At 41.6% G+C, this 19,698-nt stretch overlaps 1 protein-coding gene and 1 long non-coding RNA gene across 4 annotated transcripts in view; one reads left to right on the top strand and one right to left on the bottom strand.

The window, feature by feature from the left end:
• Positions 1-152: 152 nt before the first annotated feature.
• The window catches only part of LOC142561285 (uncharacterized), a 39,527-nt gene continuing 19,981 nt past the window's right edge, over positions 153-19,698 (top strand). Inside the window, exon 1 of the long non-coding RNA XR_012823781.1 lies at positions 153-443. This is a non-coding gene — a long non-coding RNA (uncharacterized LOC142561285). The remainder of the gene's footprint in view (positions 444-19,698) is intronic.
• Positions 549-19,698, bottom strand: part of LOC142561233 (neuralized-like protein 2) — a 37,628-nt gene continuing 18,478 nt past the window's right edge. Inside the window, exons 5-6 of one of the 3 annotated variants that reach the window (XM_075673432.1) lie at positions 18,937-19,063; positions 549-756 (exon numbers count right to left, since the gene is read on the bottom strand). In XM_075673432.1, the coding sequence (XP_075529547.1) occupies positions 564-756; positions 18,937-19,063 (320 nt within the window). In that variant the 3' untranslated portion in view covers positions 549-563. Of the gene's footprint in view, positions 757-870; positions 6,448-13,188; positions 13,315-18,936; positions 19,064-19,698 lie in introns of those variants that run through there. The other 2 variants (XM_075673434.1, XM_075673433.1) reach the window with 2 other exon arrangements.

Genomic DNA, 19,698 nt, shown 5'->3' with positions numbered 1-19,698 from the left:
CGTGAATACCAGCACTTATGCGTATCGGCGACTGAATGAAACTATAGTAGAAAAAAATCATAAGGGTTCCGTTTTATGTCTTTGCGCTTCATGCCGATAAACATCGCTGATTTACACAACCAGGTCACTTCGATACAACAAAATGCGCGTTTGACTCGAGTCATACCAAAGGTCGTGCGAAGTGATTTCTAATGCAGACGCAAGACAAGAAAACATTGGCATGATTCCAGTGTTGCACTTAATATGGGCTGCGTTACTCTCGAGACAAAGGTTCAAATGACAAAACAGTTATCGTTTCAGGCACTGACGTTGCAGTGCGTCAACAATACAAGACAATGACGCAACGCAGCATACTGTTTAGCATCCATTTATTGCCACGGGAACAAACGCACCATGACTCGGCGCAAAAACGCACTGCAGCATGCATGTACAGCCCTTGTCAGGTAAGAGTGCTGTAGACGTACGTGTGCACGCCAACAAGCATGCAAAGTATATTTTACACAGTATCAATGGTATCAAAATTTCCTACGGATGCGCACCAGTGCGAGAGTATTTTTTCAACACTAACGCAGCGTCACACGTACGTAATGAGGTATACAGAGCAACGCACAAGCAGAGCAAAATCCAGAAACGAGGACACACATGATCATGTTGCAGTAGACGAATGAAACTACGCAAAAGTACACAGTCAACATTGTACCAAAGGGGCAGGCCGAGAATCGAAGGGGGCAAAAGGCGCGTTTTCTCTCTGGTAGTCTGAAAAATAAAAACGAATGAGACAAGAAAAAAAATACCTTTATATATATATATATATATATATATATATATATATATATATATATATATATATATATATATATATGAGACAGCTTTTATTTAACGCATGTAGCATGCATCACTGCAGCAACCCGAAACCTTTCTCACTCAGTTGATTTTGACATGTGAATGACCGAAACAGGAAATATTTTCTATCAGACGCGAACTCTATTTTCAGGTGACTGCAACAACTCCCTTTGAAACATTCTGGTACGGTTTGAGAGACGGCAATTTTTCCTAGCATGAAACTTACACAATGGGGATTTCTGCAGTGTATTCTTTTGAAGTGATGTGCAATGCGTCTGAGCTCAATAGATCATTGCCAATGATTCCGTACTACTACGAATATATATTTAAGGTCTGGTTTGGACCCACATGTTAAAGTGTGTTGTCAGCTTCAAGTGACAGGAACCGGGTAGGAACAATCCGAGCTGGTTGAGCCAATGCATGTTCATAAAGCACCCACTTCACACTGCCACAGATCTAGAATAGCAAAAGTATCTGGCAAATGAGGCCAGTCTAGTGTAGTACACTATGGTAATGTGTCACTGTCATGATACTAAATTTTAATTTACACCACAACATCTTCAATTGACTCACAAAATTTTTCAGGCACTCAGCCGCTGATTTCTTTAATTCACATAGTATTAACGCAATAGCGTTAAGGGCCCCGTGGTGCAGAAAATCCGGTGCCGGCGTCCACTGTCGGCGGTGTTGTTCATCAGAAAAAAATCATCCTGAACCAAAACCATGCAGGCCCCCCGGCATGGTGCATAGGCGTTACTGAACTAATTGAATTTCTCCAAGTAAAATGCATCAGAAAGTTCGTTAAGTCGGACTTAGACACAACCTACAGACATGATAGCATCAGACTGTAATTTGAATATACGAGAAAACATCATTTTGTTACGTGGAAACTCCAACACAAACCCCTTTTTCCTTGCTTACGGCGGTATGAACCATTGGCGAGTTGTTGGTTGTAGCCTCTGCCTTATCAGGGTATGAGGCATTGCTCTGTCCTGCACTCCCATCAGGAGTGGCCTAAAATTGCTTTCTATCGGGGCTCCGTGTTGCAGAATATCTGGTGTTGGCGTCAATAGGGCCCAATAACGCTATCATGTTCCACTCTTAAGAGGCGAAGCTTAAGCGTCCTCCAAGTTTTTTTTTTTTTTTCAGCATGTGAAATGTTAGCAATGTGCACTAACGAAGTGTGCAGGCACAGTGAAATGTAAAAAGCAGAGGTCATGGATAGCTAGCATAATACTAAATTGACACCATATCCAGACTTGTACATGCTACAAAAAAAAAGTAACCGATCGCAATCACTTCATTAAATAATGTAATCGATTACAGTGACCCACGAAAACAATTGAGGGATTACTCAAATGTAATCATTACTCTTACATTACTTTCTTTCCAACCTTTATTAACATTGCACAAATACAGTACATAGAATGAGCTGGCCTGGTTCTTCAGTGCGTCCTCTTCAGCCATTCACATGCTTATCTTCACTAACAATTACTTTTCAAAATTTTTGTCAGTCATCTTCCCTCGTTTTGATGTATACACATCAGCAACGATGCTGAAAACTTGCTCGATGTGCATGCTGGAGGGAAGGGCGGTCTTGTAACGTACGAACACGTTCCATATATAATGATTGTGGTTACTCAATGCCACTATGCTCGTGTCTCGATCCTCTATGAAGCGCAGTGCTTTATTGTTCCTGGGGCTCAGAGAAGGTGCTTCTGATAGGGCCAATGAAAAGCTGAAAAAAATATTCCGTATATGGTTTCATAGCATCAATGTATGAAGTGATCGTCACTATTGAGCCAGAGCAGCACCACTTCATTTTGTCGGCTAACATCCGGTAAACTGTTTAGATGAGGAAACAAATACAGAGTACCAGGATTTGGCTCTCTGAACATTGTGCATCCGCGAGGCCGCTGCCTTGCATGACCGCGAGCATTCTACTGTAGTTCCTGCCAAATTGAAGTGCTCAAATCTACATTGCCTGTTATAGCTGCCCTCATGGATATATTAATTGGCTACTGGAAAAAGCAAATGGATTACAGTGAGCGTTACTGAGCAAAAAAATTAAGCGATCAATTACAAAAGTACCAGAAATAAATGAATTGATTAAAATTACATGTAGTTAGTCACATCCAATCATGTCTGACCATATCAGACTGCCACCTATATACCATATATTGGCAAGTGATAAGAGCTACATGGGGCAAAGCAGGCACTACAAATGTCATAACAAGCAGTTCTTATGCAATTTCAATCATTTCTGCTGCATACTGTGTGACATGCAGGTACAGACCCCATTTATATTGTACAATACATTTATTGCATACATATGCATAGCTCTTGAAGTCACATTAGCTCATCAACCATAAAATTCCTAAAAAATAGAAATATACAGCAAGGGACCTGTTAATACGATCCTGCCCGAAGGTCCCAGCCAGTGCCCATGCATTTTATGGGCCAAGGCTTTCTTTAGATTCTGAACTCGGTCCTAGATGGATAATCGTACCTCGACTGGTCAGTACCAAGATTTCTGCGCTGGCCCTGGCAGAGGAAGTCTTGGTGAGATTGCTACTGGGGCACTGATTGGAGAATGTAGGAGTTCACTGCCAATATGAAGATAGAAAAAAGTAAAGGTGTGTTCAATAAAATTCAATTTTCTACTTGATCCTATAGTGCGAATGAGTGGGGGGGAACCAACAGAAAGGGAACCAATTATTGCCGAGGCACTCGCCTTGCAGCTGCTGCATTTTCTCTCACTTCAAGCAAAAGGTTTTATCAGCTGTGCTTAGACAAAAGTAAAAAATGTAGACTAGGAAGTAGAAAGCATGGGGTGGGAAGGTGCAGGACATGCTTGAGATAAAAGTTTATCGGTAGAACATTTGCCAGCTTTATCATTCACTTCCAGCCTCATATGGTCACCACACGATTGAAGCACTCTGTGTGGTCGAATTTATAAAGTGCAATATCGCATATAAAATTTTTCCTTGTCGTACTGCAGTGCATACGGTGATGTGGAAGGACTGAGAGCAACATGCCTTGAGTTCCAACTAACATAAAAGCAATCACGCAATCCCTGAAGCAGGATGTAACAAGGAACTATGAACGCCTTGTATGGGAATACGATCCATCAGCAAATGATCATGTTCATTGAAAGCAACAATAAGTATGAAATCATGCTGCTCAGTGCTATGCACATAATCAGTTGAGCACAGGGATGGGCTAAGCCAAAAAAACCTATTGCACATAATCTCAGAAAGTGCAAATTTGTTACCCAAAAAATTTGGGGGACGCTTAAGCTTTGCCTTTAAGAGTGGAACGCGGTAGCATTGAAAGATCCCCGACTGCTTCTCATGCTTCCCGGCAACAGCAGCTTATGCAACCATAATGTTTACCGGGAAACCCTGGCGGCAAACACTATGCATGAAGGCGAGCTTTCTGGTGGAAACACGGCCTCTTGCGTGGGCCACGATACAGCGGAGGGGAGCGCCATCTGGACGTGTTCCAAGGAATGAGCCATGCGCAAACCTCGAAGGTCGTGGCCGATCTATGAATGGTAGAAGCCATGGAAAAGGGGTTTGTATATCGAGCTTCCACGCAAGAGAATCAAGTTTTATTATATATTTAAATTAGAATCCGATACTATCATGTCTGTAAGTTGTGTGTAAGTCATACTTTACGATTTTTTTTTACATATTATACCATGAGAAATTCAATTAGTTCAGTAACTTCCTTGGAGGGCCTGCGTGGTTCGAAATTCTTTTTTGCCAAAATGACAGTCGACACTGGATGCCAACGGCAGATTTTCTGCGACATATGGCCCTTAACGCTGTCACATTAAGAGCTGTAGCATCCGTCTCGGTGATGCTATCGGTACTGAATGCGCTAAGTACAAGCTACTTCATGCTGAAAATCCCAATTTTCAGCCTGCCCTTGGCAAAGTTGCCTTTGAGGATATCATAAGTGCAGACTAAAGAGTGGGGGGTTTGCAGTCCTCTAAAAAACAAGTGACTTTTTGTGCACTGTGACCAGTGGCACAACCAGCAGCTACAATGACAGTGGTGGTGGCAACGCTACCACATGTCCAAGCACAGCAAACGTCGAGATCAGACTACATGCGATGGAATTGTTTTTGATTTTCTTTTTTCCACATGAGATTGGTGCAGAGGATGCATTAAGTACACCCATAACATGTTTTCTCAGCACATTTAATAATAAAAGGAGTTTCTCCAGTGACACACAGTACGGCACGGTCTAAAAAACTGTGGATCTGGTCAGCGCAAAAAAAAAAAAACAAGAATGCATACAGCAAAAAAAGGGAAAGTATGATGCATAAAGGACGTACCGCAGCATTACAATTCACTTATTCGTTATTGTCAGTGTGGTTTCTTGTTACTAGCAAAATTAAAATTTTGTTTAACAACAATGTGCGCAGAATGAGCAAGCACGCTGCTAGTGCTGGAGCATGGCTATCTAGAATGCGTGTCAGACTTCTGACCAGACGTGCGCTCCAGGACTGCTAAGGGTAGAACTACGGTTTGCTAGATGCATTCAATAGTTAGCAATGACAACGCCACCACTACGAGCACCAATTTGTGTGATAATGCACAGCGAACAGTACGTTGCTCATATATTCCAGTTCATTGTAACGCTGCACCAACAAAACTGGATAGCCAGAAAAACAAACGAAATGAAGCAGCCCACGGCGAGTATGGTGATGCTACGGTGTCTACATCTGCGATGGGGACAGTTGCATGCGTTTAGAAGTATGGCTGCAATCAAAGTTCACTGCGAGAGATTAGGCATCTGCTAACCATAGGAAACAGTTTTGGAAGCAAATAAATTACCAAGACTACGAAGTGTTTCGACGTTTGAGTTGTTGATTAGCTGGGATGAGGCAATGCTTTTGCACCTGTGAAGTAGTTCAGATATCTCCCTTTCCGCAAGGGATCTTTACCAGAAAGAAAATACTACTCTGCCGTGTGTCACCTATGTGAACACTTTCCAGTAGACATCCCTTAGTTCAAATCCCGTCTGTCAAGGGTATTACACTAACTCGAGACGGTGGAAACAAAGGTATGCGCAGTTGTTAGCCCTAAACTGACATGCTTCATTCCACGAGTATAGCACATACACTGTGGGAACACTAATGATCAAACGCAAACTACAGCAGGAAAAAATGAAGTTGCACTTGATATTAGTCGAGCATAATAATAATAAAAACAATGTGCACTCCTGTTTGAGGCATCGTTGAAACAATGTACATGTTGAAACAGAAAATCAGACAGCCTGACAGAAACTCCCGTGTCTTCCCTGCTGCTGTCATTTAAAAGTTACGTATCCAACTTGACCAAAGTGCACATTATGTCTTGTTTTATGTAGAAGTACAACAATCACTGGAGGCGAGTTTCAACGACACCTCTTGTCGAAGCTTTACTTTTCTGCAATTCCTCAATGTGCCGAATATTGTCAAATGACCAAAAGTAAAAGTGCAGTCTTCATTTCATATGGTACATGGCAGCACTGATTGTGGAAGAGTTCCTATCCCAATGTTTAACAATGTGTCGAAAAGCTGCTGATCAAATTGGTCGATTTCCTATGGCTCTGTAAGAAAAGAGTTAATTAGACCACATGGATAATTCCATCAATTTCATCGATATCAAGGTCAAATTAACAGAAGTTGAAATTTCAAGCTCTGCATGTGATTTATTATAAAATCAAACTATACTTTGCAACACTACATTTCTTAAACAAAAAACATCTATTCACATATGGCGACATGGTATTTTGCATCACAAAAGGGAAATTCATGGAGACTGCAAACACCCTCCTAGGGCACACACAATGAGCAGCTGAAATTTGCACTTCTAAGAGCAGCATGGCTGGTATACTGCAATGGTTCTCCCTCAACTATGTTTCATTCCTATTGCCCACCACTCTGCACCAGCTGACATTAGCGACAACACAGACGGGTGCTGCTTGGGCCAATGCCAATGCATGAACAGGAATGGAACTGAAATATATGTGCTATGTCAAGTACGACCTAGGCATTCTCTCTGTCACTTTACAGTTTTCTTAATGAAAGCAGCAGTTAAAAAGCAGTGTGCTGTACTGCACATTGTGAGTATCTCTACGTGTTCTACAGTCAGAGACGAAATTATCGTTTCAGTTCAACTGCATGATATTTTGACACATTTGGTCCACAGTGTACTGAAGTGAAGCACAGATGCACCCTCAGACTATTCACCTTAAACTAATGATTAATGAAAAGCTGACAAGCACATATTTTACATGTGCTAATTCTAGGGATGCCCGATGTATCCACAGATAATCGTAACAATTAGAACTTTCAGTAAGTTGAGAGGAATAGAAAAACAAAAACATAAGTAAAATTCTATCCTAGTTTGGTCAGCAGCGGATAATAATGGCTACCGTATCAATACATTTTTGCTCTAACAATAAAAAAAGGTAAAAAATAGGAATAGTGAAAAAAAAAGTTTTTACAAGTCACGAACTGTGAGCTATGCAAAGTTACACTTAAATAACCAACAATAGTGCACACGCCCAAATACTAATACTGGTTGCCACTCAGTTGGTATAGTGTACAAACTAAATGCTGTTTGTCCACTCAGGTCATCAGCTATGTTAGCACGCAACAAAATATTTTCAGTTTAATACCCTCTTAGTCTGTATATTGAATGAGCTTGCCTTCAGAAGAATGTTAGAAAATTACAATGGCTCATTTGCAGTGAAGCTCAGACCACTGGACTAGAGGCATTAATGAAATGTTGCTGCAATGTTTCTTACTCTTAGATGACAACAAAAATGACATTCTGATGCTTAATTTCTGTACCTCTAAAATTCTGATTGAAGGGTTTTAACGTCCAAAAGGAGCAGAGGCTATGGAGACACTGTAGCTGATGGCTGCAAATTAATTTTGGCTAACTGGGGCTCCATAACGTGCACCCAAAGCTTAGTACACAAGTGTTGTTGCATCATCGTAACGTGGCAACAGCGGCCAGAAACCAAATTCATGCTCAAAAGTGGAACACCACTGAGCCACTGCCAACAGGTACCTTTAGAATTCTCCTTGTGCAGCTCCCACCTAAGGTAAATAAACCATCTGGTCTGGTACTGTGAAATCATGGGATCCACTCCTGCCTGTTGTCCACTGCTACCAGTGGCGTAGCCAGAAATTTCGTTCGGGGGGGGGGGGGGGGGGCCTCGGTTGCTCCTATGTAAATTCATGTAGAAAATGAATTCATTTTTCTTGACACCCACTGTCCCAAATTTGATGAGGTTTGTTGCATTAAACAAGAAAAACTTGAATTCTACTGATTTCTGGTTTCGAAGTTTTCATTTAGGTTGTCAATTAGTTATTAAAAATTGGCAAAAATTGCAAATTTCCAGGAAACGAAACTATCACGTTTAATACTCTGTAACTCAACAATGAAAAGTAATATCACAATTCTGTGAATCGCATCTAATAGTACATCTACAGTGGACAAAGCTGATATGTCACACAAGAATTTAAAAAAAATTGTGTATTATGGAAATACTGCTTTTGCAGAACCCTTGTACACCACGTAACCAAGTTATGCAAGATATAAATTGACATGCCAAATTTGTCCGGTTTGACTCTTATAATAGATGCCGTTTACAGAACCGCGATATCTGTTCTTGATGCAGAGCTATTAGTTTGTAAACGTCATGCTTCTATCTTTTTTCGCAATTTCAAATTTTTCAAAATATTTAAAACAAAATTCAGGTCTTAAATCAAAATTCCACTTCCAACAGATACTAGAGTTTAACTTTCGCTCTCAAATTCAACAAATTTCATTAAAAGCAGTGTAGGGGATATCTCAGAAAAGCATTTCTGCATTTTACATGTATTTGAATAGGCCACGTCAGAGTTGGGCCCGAGCCAGAGCTTCTTAAACAATTTTTCGACGAATCAAATACAGGAACAATAACTGCATTGCCATTGCCAAAGATGCTGCAAATGAATTCTTGAACACTATGCACTGTCAAAACAAGGAAAATATGTATTTTTTCATTAGAAGATATACTCGTATGTGCCAAAAATTGTGCCCAGAATCATCAGTCTGGTTACGCCCACTGCAGGGCAAAAGCCTCTCCCATACTTCTCCAACAACCCTGGTCATGTACTAATTGTGGCCATGTCGTCCCTGCAAACTTCTTAATCTCATCCGCCCAACTAACTTTCTGCCGCCCCCTGCTACGCTTCCCTTCCCTTGGAATCCAGTCCGTAACCCTTAATGACCATCAGTTATCTTCCCTCCTCTAGAGTAACTGAATAACTGATATCAATGCTTTCGTGTTTTTGTCTTTTTAATAAGTAAACAAAATATCACACGAACATTAGAACTATATCAGTTCAGAACCAGCAAAGCAGTGCATGCCACTGATATGAAACATGTAAAGGCCATGAAGTGAACATGTTAAGAACAGATATGTTAATGAAACTTTGTCAATCAAGACCCTTGTTTACATTTTTGTGCATATGCAACAGCCAGTGAAAAACCTCAATGACGCTGTCATTTATTCCAATGTATTATGCAGAAGTAGCTGTCACCAGTCATGTATCGTGAGTAATTGCCCCAAAATTATCGTCCCAACAGAGAGCATGTATACAAAGCCGTTCTGCAAAATATACGAGGGCAGGTGAAATGAAAGTGAGCCAATGCACATATATGACAAACGGGGTACTTTATTTAAAAGTAGTCTCCATGAGCATTTAGACATTTCTCCCATTGACTAACGAGTCGCGTGATTCCCGTCTCACAAAACTCCTTGGGTTGCTGCTTCAAAAAGCCTGCAACTGACTCTTTCACGCAATCTTCCGACACGAATCTGTTTCCCTTGAGCTGTTTTTTCATTTGTCCCAAAATGTGGAAGTCGCAAGGCGACAGGTCTCAGCTGTATAGCGGATGTTGCAGCGTTTCCCATTTTAACTTTGCCAGTTTTGTATTAACCACATCAGCGACGTGGGGACAGGCATTGTCGTGGAACAATTAAAAAATAAATTATGGGGTTTTACATGCCAAAACCACTTTCTGATTATGAGGCATGCCGTAGTGAAGGACTCTGGAAATTTTGACCACCTGTGGTTCTTTAACGTGCACCTAAATCTAAGTACACAGGTGTTTTCGCATTTCGCCCCCATCGAAATGCGGCCGCCGTGGCCGGGATTCGATCCCACGGCCTCGTGCTCAGCAGCCCAAAACCATAGCAAGGTCGTGCAACAAGATGACCCCATTCGTCAATTTTCCACGTCGTTTGTTCTTGATTGCAACACGCAGCCGATCTGGCGTTTCACAATATCGGAAATGATTGATAGTCTCTCCGGGTTTAGCAAATTCTATCAGTAATGGCCCCTGACGATCAACAAAAAAAAGCCAAAAACACCTTTCCAACGTAAACGACGGCCTTTGCTTTCTTTGCGGGTGGTGAACTCGAATGTTTCTACTGTAAGCTTTACCGTCGTGTTTCAGGGTCGTAGTAGTGGCACCATGGAACGTCCCCGATCACAGTTGCAGACAAGAAGTCGCCACCTTGATTGTGATACCGGAAGAGATGAGCCAAGGCAGCGCAGAGCTGCTCCGTCTTCTGGCGGTGGTTAAAAATGTTATCCATCCATTGCGCACACAAGAGTGGATAACCGAGATGTTCATGAATTATGGCGTGAACCGAACAGTGACTGATGTTCATATGCTCTGCCAGTTCATCGATGCTTATCCTCCGTTCTTGTCTTATCAGCTCATCAACCTTTGCAACTTTGTTGGGGGTGATTGCATGATGGCTTTGGCCTGGTCTTGGATTCTCTGTGCAACTTTCACGTCCTTCTTTCAACCATTCACTCCAACGCGTCACAGTGCCTAATGAAATGCAATGTTCAACGTACATGGCAGCCACACGGCGACTAATTTCTTTTTGGGAAACACCTTCAGCTGTCAAAAATCTCACGGCACCACGCTGCTCAACTTCTGAAGAGTCCATTACGTCACGCAACCATGTTCAGCCTAGTGTATGAGAGCATTAAAGAACATTTATCCTCATACCTACTTGTCACTTTCCTAAATGAGAGATGCCTGTGTGCTACGCGCATTCCTCGCATATAATGAACCGAACCATTATTGCGCGAGATGGGTAGGCTCACTTTTACTTGACTCGCCCTCGTTCATTAGAAATGCGAAGGTACAATGGAATATACAAATGCTTGATAAAGGGCAAAAAATTGCCACTGGAAAGAAAGTTCACTGCACGTATACAGAAAACCTCGCAACAAGATATTTAAGTATACATGTGAGTTTCCAATAAATCTACGTATCTAAGAATAAGTCACTGTATATAATGCGTCAAACAAGGGAAATAAACATGTTGCGCTATCACGGATTCACAGAATCCTAGATCCCGCCCCCATTCCATCGACTCCCCCCGATGTATCGCGCGCGAAGGAAGGCGGCGCGCTTGCTCCCCACTTTTCTTCTTTGCGCACACAAGACTGAGCCACCAACGTGGGCTCAAACATTCCCCCTCCCCTATGCTTTTATTTGCACATACAGCATGCGGCGCGGTCACGAAGTTATCGCCCTTTTCATACGAAACATGAGAGTGAATGCGACAGCAGGAAAGCGCCTGAAGGGTCCATATAATTACTATCACAATAATATAATAACAGTATCCGGCAAATGAAGGGTCCCGTGGCCGATTACTTTCCCCAAAAGAAGTAAAAAAATAGAACTTTCACCATGCAAGAATTTGCTGCTCCCTCCGCAACAATGTACTTTTTTTCCTTTTGTGGAGGGGGGCACCGAAATGAAAAAAAAAATGCAAAGGAGAGTAAGCTGGCCAATATCCAATGCCTACTTTGGGCGTCTAATGTGGCTACCGAATAAATGTAGAAGAAAACGTGAGATGCTTGGTCCACTGAGGACCATACACACAGTGCTCGGTATCCTACACCGGCGAGACAAGACTTTCCGGAGAGGTCGCACTCAAGCGGACGCGGTGCAATCCGTCGAGCCCTCACAGTGATGGCGCTGAGCGACCATTGTTTCTTTTTCTCGTCAGCTAGCCAGAAGGTGTCCAAAAATCTGCCAGGCGAAAATCCACTCAGCCAGAGAAAACCAAAAGGCTACCACAGTGCCCCGCGTGGTGGTCGGGGCAACACAAGAAAAACGCATGCGCTCTGGCTGGCTCTGGCAGCCCGCGGGTATAGTGTAGCGAGAATGAAAAAATTGAAGAGGCTCAATGTGTCCTCGCGAATAAAAGTCAAAGTACAAAAGAAAGTGATAAGACCGTAGTTACCCTGGCTGGCTTCAGTGTCTTGACATGGATGCTTTGGCATAAGTGAAAAAAAAATGATATTTTTTATGCGACATGACGGCACAAATGAACCACCACAACGCTTCGTCTCATCGGACCTTGCTGCGTGCTTTGTCAACTTGTCTGATAGTGTGTTGGTTTGGCTTGTCTCGTTGTATGTTCCGATCTAAGACTTTAGAAAAGTCAATGCACAGTTGGTGTCAAATGTTTATAACAACATCAAACACACGAACCTCCGCAATTGAATATCTAACGCACAACTTTGAAAATGTCAATGCACCTTTCACTTCAAAAGTGTATGAGAACTTTACACCCATAAAGTTTCGGAATTGCCATCCACGCGGTTCGTAGATTCCACGGTCTCCGTGTGATTCTGTGGCAAGCCCGTTCACCATCAAAACACCCTTGAAACTTTGTGCTCGGATGGGGCTGCTTGCGTTATGTGACTCCCGGTGCATGTGCCTTGCCGGGAAATCCAGCCCGAGTTCACAATGTTCGTGGTGAAATGTCTTTTCGAGCATGAAAAAGACATTCTCTACAAAATTCAGAATGATTTCTGGCGCCGGGGGTTGCTTTGGTCGACGGTACATGGACAGCACGAAAAAATTTCGGGGGGAGGGGGGGGCTGAAGCCCCATAAGCCCCCCCCCCCCCCCCCGGCTACGCCCCTGACTGCTACACCACATTTATTAAATTGCTGTAACACACATTCTACAGTTCCAAACTACTGTAACATGGTGGCGTCTTGTTTAATGACCTAAAAGCCTTTGGTAGACCATAAGACTAAGACACAGTGACAAATAAATACCCACGCCAAGAATATACCCAAAATTCACACCATATTCGAGTCTTAATCTAAGTGTTAAGTTTTGCCAATCCCTTTACACATGGAACGAGTCAAGTAAAAGTGAATATGAACATGTAATACTAGCTGAAAGACTCTCCAATAAAAATATTGGGCATTCAAACAAAGCATGCCTAAATGTATTGATTGAAAGCAGTCATTTTTTTTTACAGACCGACTTTATTCATTTTTTTTTTCCACTTCGTTTACACAGTATCAAATTTGGCTAGTTATGCCACAGCTATAATTCATCCGAGATATGTTTTGAAATGCACGTACCTGGGGGGGGGGGGGGATGTGAAGCATAAATAACATGAATAACATTTCTATGAACATGCAACAAAAAAATCGATAAAATTAAGTCAATCTCAACAACAAGCCACATCTGTTGCGGTACATAGAGTGCCTAATGGCTAGGTTACCACTATTTCTGCACTCGCATTAAAACTTTCACCCCCAAATATCTATGAAATGGTGTTGGGGCTGCACTTATCTTCAGTTATCTTTGAAAATTAATAATATTTGGGGTTTCACGTGCCAAAACCACTTTCTGATTATGAGGCATGCCGTAGTGGAAGACTCCGGAAATTTTGACCACCTGGGGTTCTTTAACGTGCACCTAAATCTAAGCAAACGGGTGTTTTCGCATTTCGCCCCCATCGAAATGCGGCCGCCGTGGCCGGCATATCTTTGAAAATTGTCAATTATCTTTGAAAAGTGTGGTGTCTGAAAAGCACACCTCACCAAATGGCTTGGTTCTATGACAACATGAACAAAGCTATACTTCACAATTTAACAATGTAACCAAATTGTGCACAAAGGAGTTGGACATGCAGAGGAAAGTAATTTCTGTGCTTTGTTCAGCAGCAGGCCAAGCTGTTACTATTCCACTGTCTACGACACTCAATCAGTCGCTGCACTTATGGTGTTGGCAGTAATCTGGACTGAATAAAAATCCGCAGTGACTTTCAAAACATACCTAAGGGTTTTTCAGACAGCACTGGTCCACATCAGCACCATTTGATTGGCGGAATTTTTACTTCACATAATGGCCAACATTCCCTTAAAACAGCTCCTCAATGAACAAAATTTCATAGCAGCATCTGATAAGCAATATGAAATGTATGATTTATACTGGGTGTCCCAGCTAACATGGAGCTATCATTTTTTTTTTCAAAATATGAAGCCTTGTATGCGGATGAAACCAACTGTATGGTGTTGGCAACCTCCTTAAGAAGCCTGCAGTATTGTGTTCTCATTAAGTAATTAGTACTCATTATTTACCAACTCTAGTGATTACACAATGTCAATACGACATATGTAGAGTATGTATGAAAATATTACTTTCAGTTTTTACAATGTGTTATCATTTCTATCTTTATTTTTTTCATGCTTGTAAGAAAGCCCATGAAAATTCTAAAAAGGTGCCGCAGGCTGCTGTTTGCATGATATAACAGCTTTCTTTTTTTTTTAATGTGGAACAAAAGAGCTACTCAGAAGCGCACAACTGAAGGTGGCATTTTCAAATGTGCTGTACAAACCTTGTATTGAAACTAGGGCAATAAAGTTAATTAAAAAAATCTTAATCAGTACAAATTACTATTTCAATAAAAACAAAAAGTACTGAATACTTCTCTAGGAGGTTGCTAAAACATACAGTAGGTTTCATCTGCACAGGAGGCTTCACTGTTTCTCAAAACTTGCTCTATTGCTGTGTTGGCTGGGACACCCAGTATGCTTTTCAGTTTTGCATGGAGGAACACAAAAATAATCATAAGTGATATACTATCATGTTGTATTGTTACAAGTGGACTGGTCTGAATTTCATAAACAAGACTTTTTTAACCAAAGTGATGTAAAAACTTCACAAGCAACAAAATCACAAGCACTTACACATATGAATCAACTGACATGCAAGTTACTTTAACAATAGACAAGCTTTCTCGAGCCAGTTTATATGTTGCTGAATGCCGCTCAAACATTGCTGTTATGCCAGAGCTACAGTGTAGAATGTTTCTGATATGTTTATGGTCACTTTTGCTATACGAAAAGGAAATGCTGAGGTAACACTGAGGCTGCACTATGGGATTAAAGGGGGGACATCGCTTTCAGAACCAATTTTCTTGTCTCTTGATAAAAACTGATAAAATTGGCACAATGATTAAGAATGCCTCCCTGATGCTTCCATAAAACTTTCAGTGATATATTGAAAAAATTTTATTGTACTAATTCTTTCTCCTTAGAGTTGTTCCCATCCTTTTTTTTTTACACGGTTGACGTAATCTTTTGTGAGGGCTATAAACTATAAATCTTGCACTCGCACGGTGCCAAGAAAGTTCGGCTATCACTACCACAGACAATGTCTGTGTAGTTCAAGTCGTACTTTTCAACTGAATGCCTGAGTAGTATTAGTGCTGCCTCCACATACATTTGGCCATAGTTAGCATCAACAGTTTTTGGCACACATGTGCATCCTAGCGTACACCCATGACAGCAGTCTGACAGCAAAACGCCATCAAACACCAACCCTGCGTAAAACTCTATCACAGTGCCACACCTATGTGGGATGTATGACGACGTGTTATCCACGTCCCATCGTACACCACTGTCACATTTTTGTGGATGCTGGTTTCACCTAATTCACAACAGCATCAGAAAAAACATAAGTTGCAGCAGCCTCGCCATCAAGCTAAAATTCTACCTTGAGGTGTTTTCGGAACCTTTTGTGACGTAACCCTCAAAGTGAGACATTCATCACCAACTAAAGTCAGTCAGTGCAGTTGCTCCTTTCCCCAGTAGATTTAATAGCTTGCATTGCCCCAAGATTTACCTCAAAATCCCTGCTACCTTCCATTCACAGTGACAACCACTCATTAACGACTGCATTGCATCCAGCAATAGTTAGCACCATCTTCACTACCAGAGCATGCTTTGCACCTTGCTCAACCTTTAGTCCAGACTGTGCATTGTTGGCACAAAGCACTGCTGAGAAATGCATCTAGAAATGTGCATTGTACAAGAAAGAATTCACACTCGGGCGAAAGTCCGAAATGATTCACCCTCACCCGTCCACATAATTTGAGCTCAGTCGCTAGCAACGCACTTAGAGACATTTAAATGTCTCAGCATGTTCACAAGATGCTTCCAGTGACACAAAACAAGGTTGTAACTGAGCCGGAATTATACTACTGATGCTGGTAGACGGCATCATGACCCTGCACGATGTGCCAGGCCAAGCATTTGCAGCATCCGCAATATGCACATAACGATCGAATGTTTCTGCTGGTACAAAACACAGCTCCAGATGCGCCCAAACGGAGTTGTCTATGCGCGCATACAATGTTCCATGCATGCTTAAGGTGCTGGACCACATGTCCACGCTGTGCTGCATGACACTGGCACTGTTTTCAGAAGTTGCAGGAGCAGCCTACATTTTAGTTATTGGCGACTTCCATTTACAATAGCTAAATTTATGCACTGTCTCGTATTTCTATTTTAACAGTCGCCGGGACATTATTACAGGTGAGATCCGATGCTGAAACTATGTTGTGCTGATCTTGACATTTTGTGAGAGTTCAGTGGCTCATCAGTAAAAAGAGCTGACAATCTTCATGCCAGTTGCTAGGGGAACCAAAGGGGAAGCGTGCTGCAGTCACATGGTGGGTGCTGCCAATCAGGAACTTTTGCAAGACCTTGAAACTTTTGCTCCTCGTGCACTCACTTTTGCCTGGAGGAGCCGGCCAAGGCAGCAAATTTGAAGACTGGGAAGTACGCTTTCCATAGAGACACGTGCAATGCTACTGTGAAGTCACAACTCAAAGCGAAATTCACATATAACCCACACTGATCATTCCCGGGGCTTCTATTTGGTATTTCAGGCAATCCCTGCCAACTCTGAATAATCTGTCAGCTGCTCTATATCGCCTTATATTAGCGTACATACCCAAGTTCATTTTCTCGGATTCCCCAACAGCACCCTTAGCTTATAATCATGACCACCTTATAATCTAATAAATATGGCATTTGATTTCTAAAAAATTTATTTCTTGGCCATATTTCACGATGAGAAAGCTATGTCCTCCGCTTAATTTATGGTACATTCATTTGTACCTGGGCTCAAATTAACACGCCACTCGTAATGAAAGCCTTCAAAAAGTGAAGTTGCAAGCACACATGCACTTTTCAAAGAAGCTAAAAAGAAGATGTCCAACAATAGTGCCTATTCTAATCATGCAAAGTCGTACAGTAGGACTGATTGAGTGATGCTTACACAATGCCTATTATTTTATACCCAACAAGCCACAGCACTTACATGGCAATATAACAATGCTGAAGTAATGTGCCTTGTGCGAGACCATTGCAGTATGTGACCTCAAGTGAACAAAAACTAGACCCACGAGTTCACACAGCCACAACCTCATTATGTCACTCTATGGATCACACACACACACACACACACACACACGCACGCACGCACGCACGCACACACACACACACACACACACACACACACACACACACACACACACACACACACACACACACACGAAAGGCATAAATAGTGTTAGCTAGTATTTACAGACAACTACCCAACAACAGCACTCTGTAGATATATGTTTACTCTATGTTGGCACATCTCAGCAAGCAGTTCATAACAATAACAATTGATAACAACCTAAGCGCTGAGATTTCAACTGCAAAAATTCAAAGCCTTGCTGTTCAAGATAGTAACAGGCTTTGACAACAACCATATTTTTTATTCCAGGTCAGGAGTAAGTGTGGCAAGTAACAAAAAAAAAAAAAGAAGAAAGAGAGAAAAAGAGAGAGGGGCAATTATTTGAATAAGGGCATGTGGACGAACATGGGGTGTAGTAACTTCTACCTGAATTTTCAAAACCCTTTATTATCACCTATAACAGGTTTGACATCTTGAACGTTGCTAAGATAACCTCCAGTCAGCACACACTATTCTGCAAACATCAGAAATGAGGCAGACATAAAACTATAATGTATTACTTTCACATCACTCAAACAACTTACTTCTCAAGTGCAAGCAACTATAATATTCAATAATATTTCACCATGTAACTAGCCATAAAAATTATCTCCACAAGGCTTTTACTGCCTACATTTCACTGTCTTCAGTAGTACCTTACAAAACAAATATCAGCACAGTGCAGAACAACATTTAACATTCAGTTTACTAAAAATGCTTAGAAAGCATGCTCAAAGACAGCATGGTGGCTGGACACACCTCATATATTGCCCCTACAAGGGTTTACAGTGGAAAAATCCCATAATACACATGCTCAGCAATTGGTGCTAAGCTATTAGGTAATGTAGTGAATATGAAAATACAATAGGCTCACTAAACACACTGCAGAATACTCTGCACAACAATCACTGGTCACTACGTGGAAGAAATTCTGGCTTAGGGGTGCCCACAAATACAAGCACAATTCAGAAACGTCGTAGCGCAGGTCCCTAGACCAGAAATGTTAACGAACTTTGTGAGTTCATGCTTCCTTTTCGTTTAGCTACCACCACCTCAAAAAGTGTGGCATACAGTGATAAAGATACTTCAAAACTTAACTGCAACCATAGAAAACAACCACTAGTAACTGTGCAGGGTCCGTCTTAGATTTAATTATGTGCAAGATAAATAACAGACTTCATAACATTACGAAACAGTTCAATACTGCACAGATAACAAAAGATCCATTTGCATGGCACAGAGGGAGAAAGCCCTTATGACAGGAATTGCATAGGCACAATCCTATCTAAGACAACAACAACAATAACAACAACTTGTTTGAGAAAAAGCTCTGAAATTGTCAAGGATTTTTGTTATTATGAGGCAGAAGTAGTGGTCTTCAGCTGGAGTCGCTGCAAAGTGCTTACTGTGGCCGTGATGAGTGATAACACAGGTACTCTTTGAGCTTGCGTGGAAGTGGCAAAGTCCGCACAGCACAGCTTGATATATGTTGAAGGATGGCATCACGACAGGCACTCTGCAAAGATGCCACCACTGTGGGCAGCACACAATTAACAACACATTTATCACACCATTTACTGGCAAGAGAGGACTGCCTGGCATGCTACACTGAAGAAAGGGAAAGTTGTTTAAACACTAAATCCTTATTCAACGCTAGCACGGTCACCAGATTAAAAGTTGCAATATGATGCGAGGAAAATTATGTAAGAGTGGAAGGATAATTGATGACCTGTTATTTCACCAATGAAAATAAATTTAGAGCTATTAAAGGGGCCGGCCCTAAAACCTTTTTGGGCATAATAAAAAAAAATTGCCGATCTGTTAAAGAGGCTCCTGTGAACATGTAAACCAAATATTGCACTGCACGCAGCAGGAAATTTACAAGCTTGTGTCAAAAGCATCAAACAGACACTTGCTCTCGCTTTCACAATGCCGTCATCAAAAGCTGATCAAAAGCTGTTGGCTGACCAATGCTACTGGCTGATTTTGTGATTACAAGAACATTCTCAGTACTATATAATTGCTAATCTTGAGCTAACTAGATAAAAAATATGCATGTCTGCAATCTCAACAAGACCGAAAAATAATTTCATCTTTGCACTGCACGTAGCTGCGTCTACTACACGTGGCCTCTGACATGGCAGAAAAGTGCTGCGTAGTGTAATCTA

This window comes from Dermacentor variabilis, chromosome 1 (assembly GCF_050947875.1).
Source record: "Dermacentor variabilis isolate Ectoservices chromosome 1, ASM5094787v1, whole genome shotgun sequence".
Taxonomy (NCBI): Eukaryota; Metazoa; Arthropoda; class Arachnida; order Ixodida; family Ixodidae; genus Dermacentor; species Dermacentor variabilis.
Note: the sequence above shows the minus strand (reverse complement) of the source record. Positions and strands in the feature narration are given on the sequence as shown.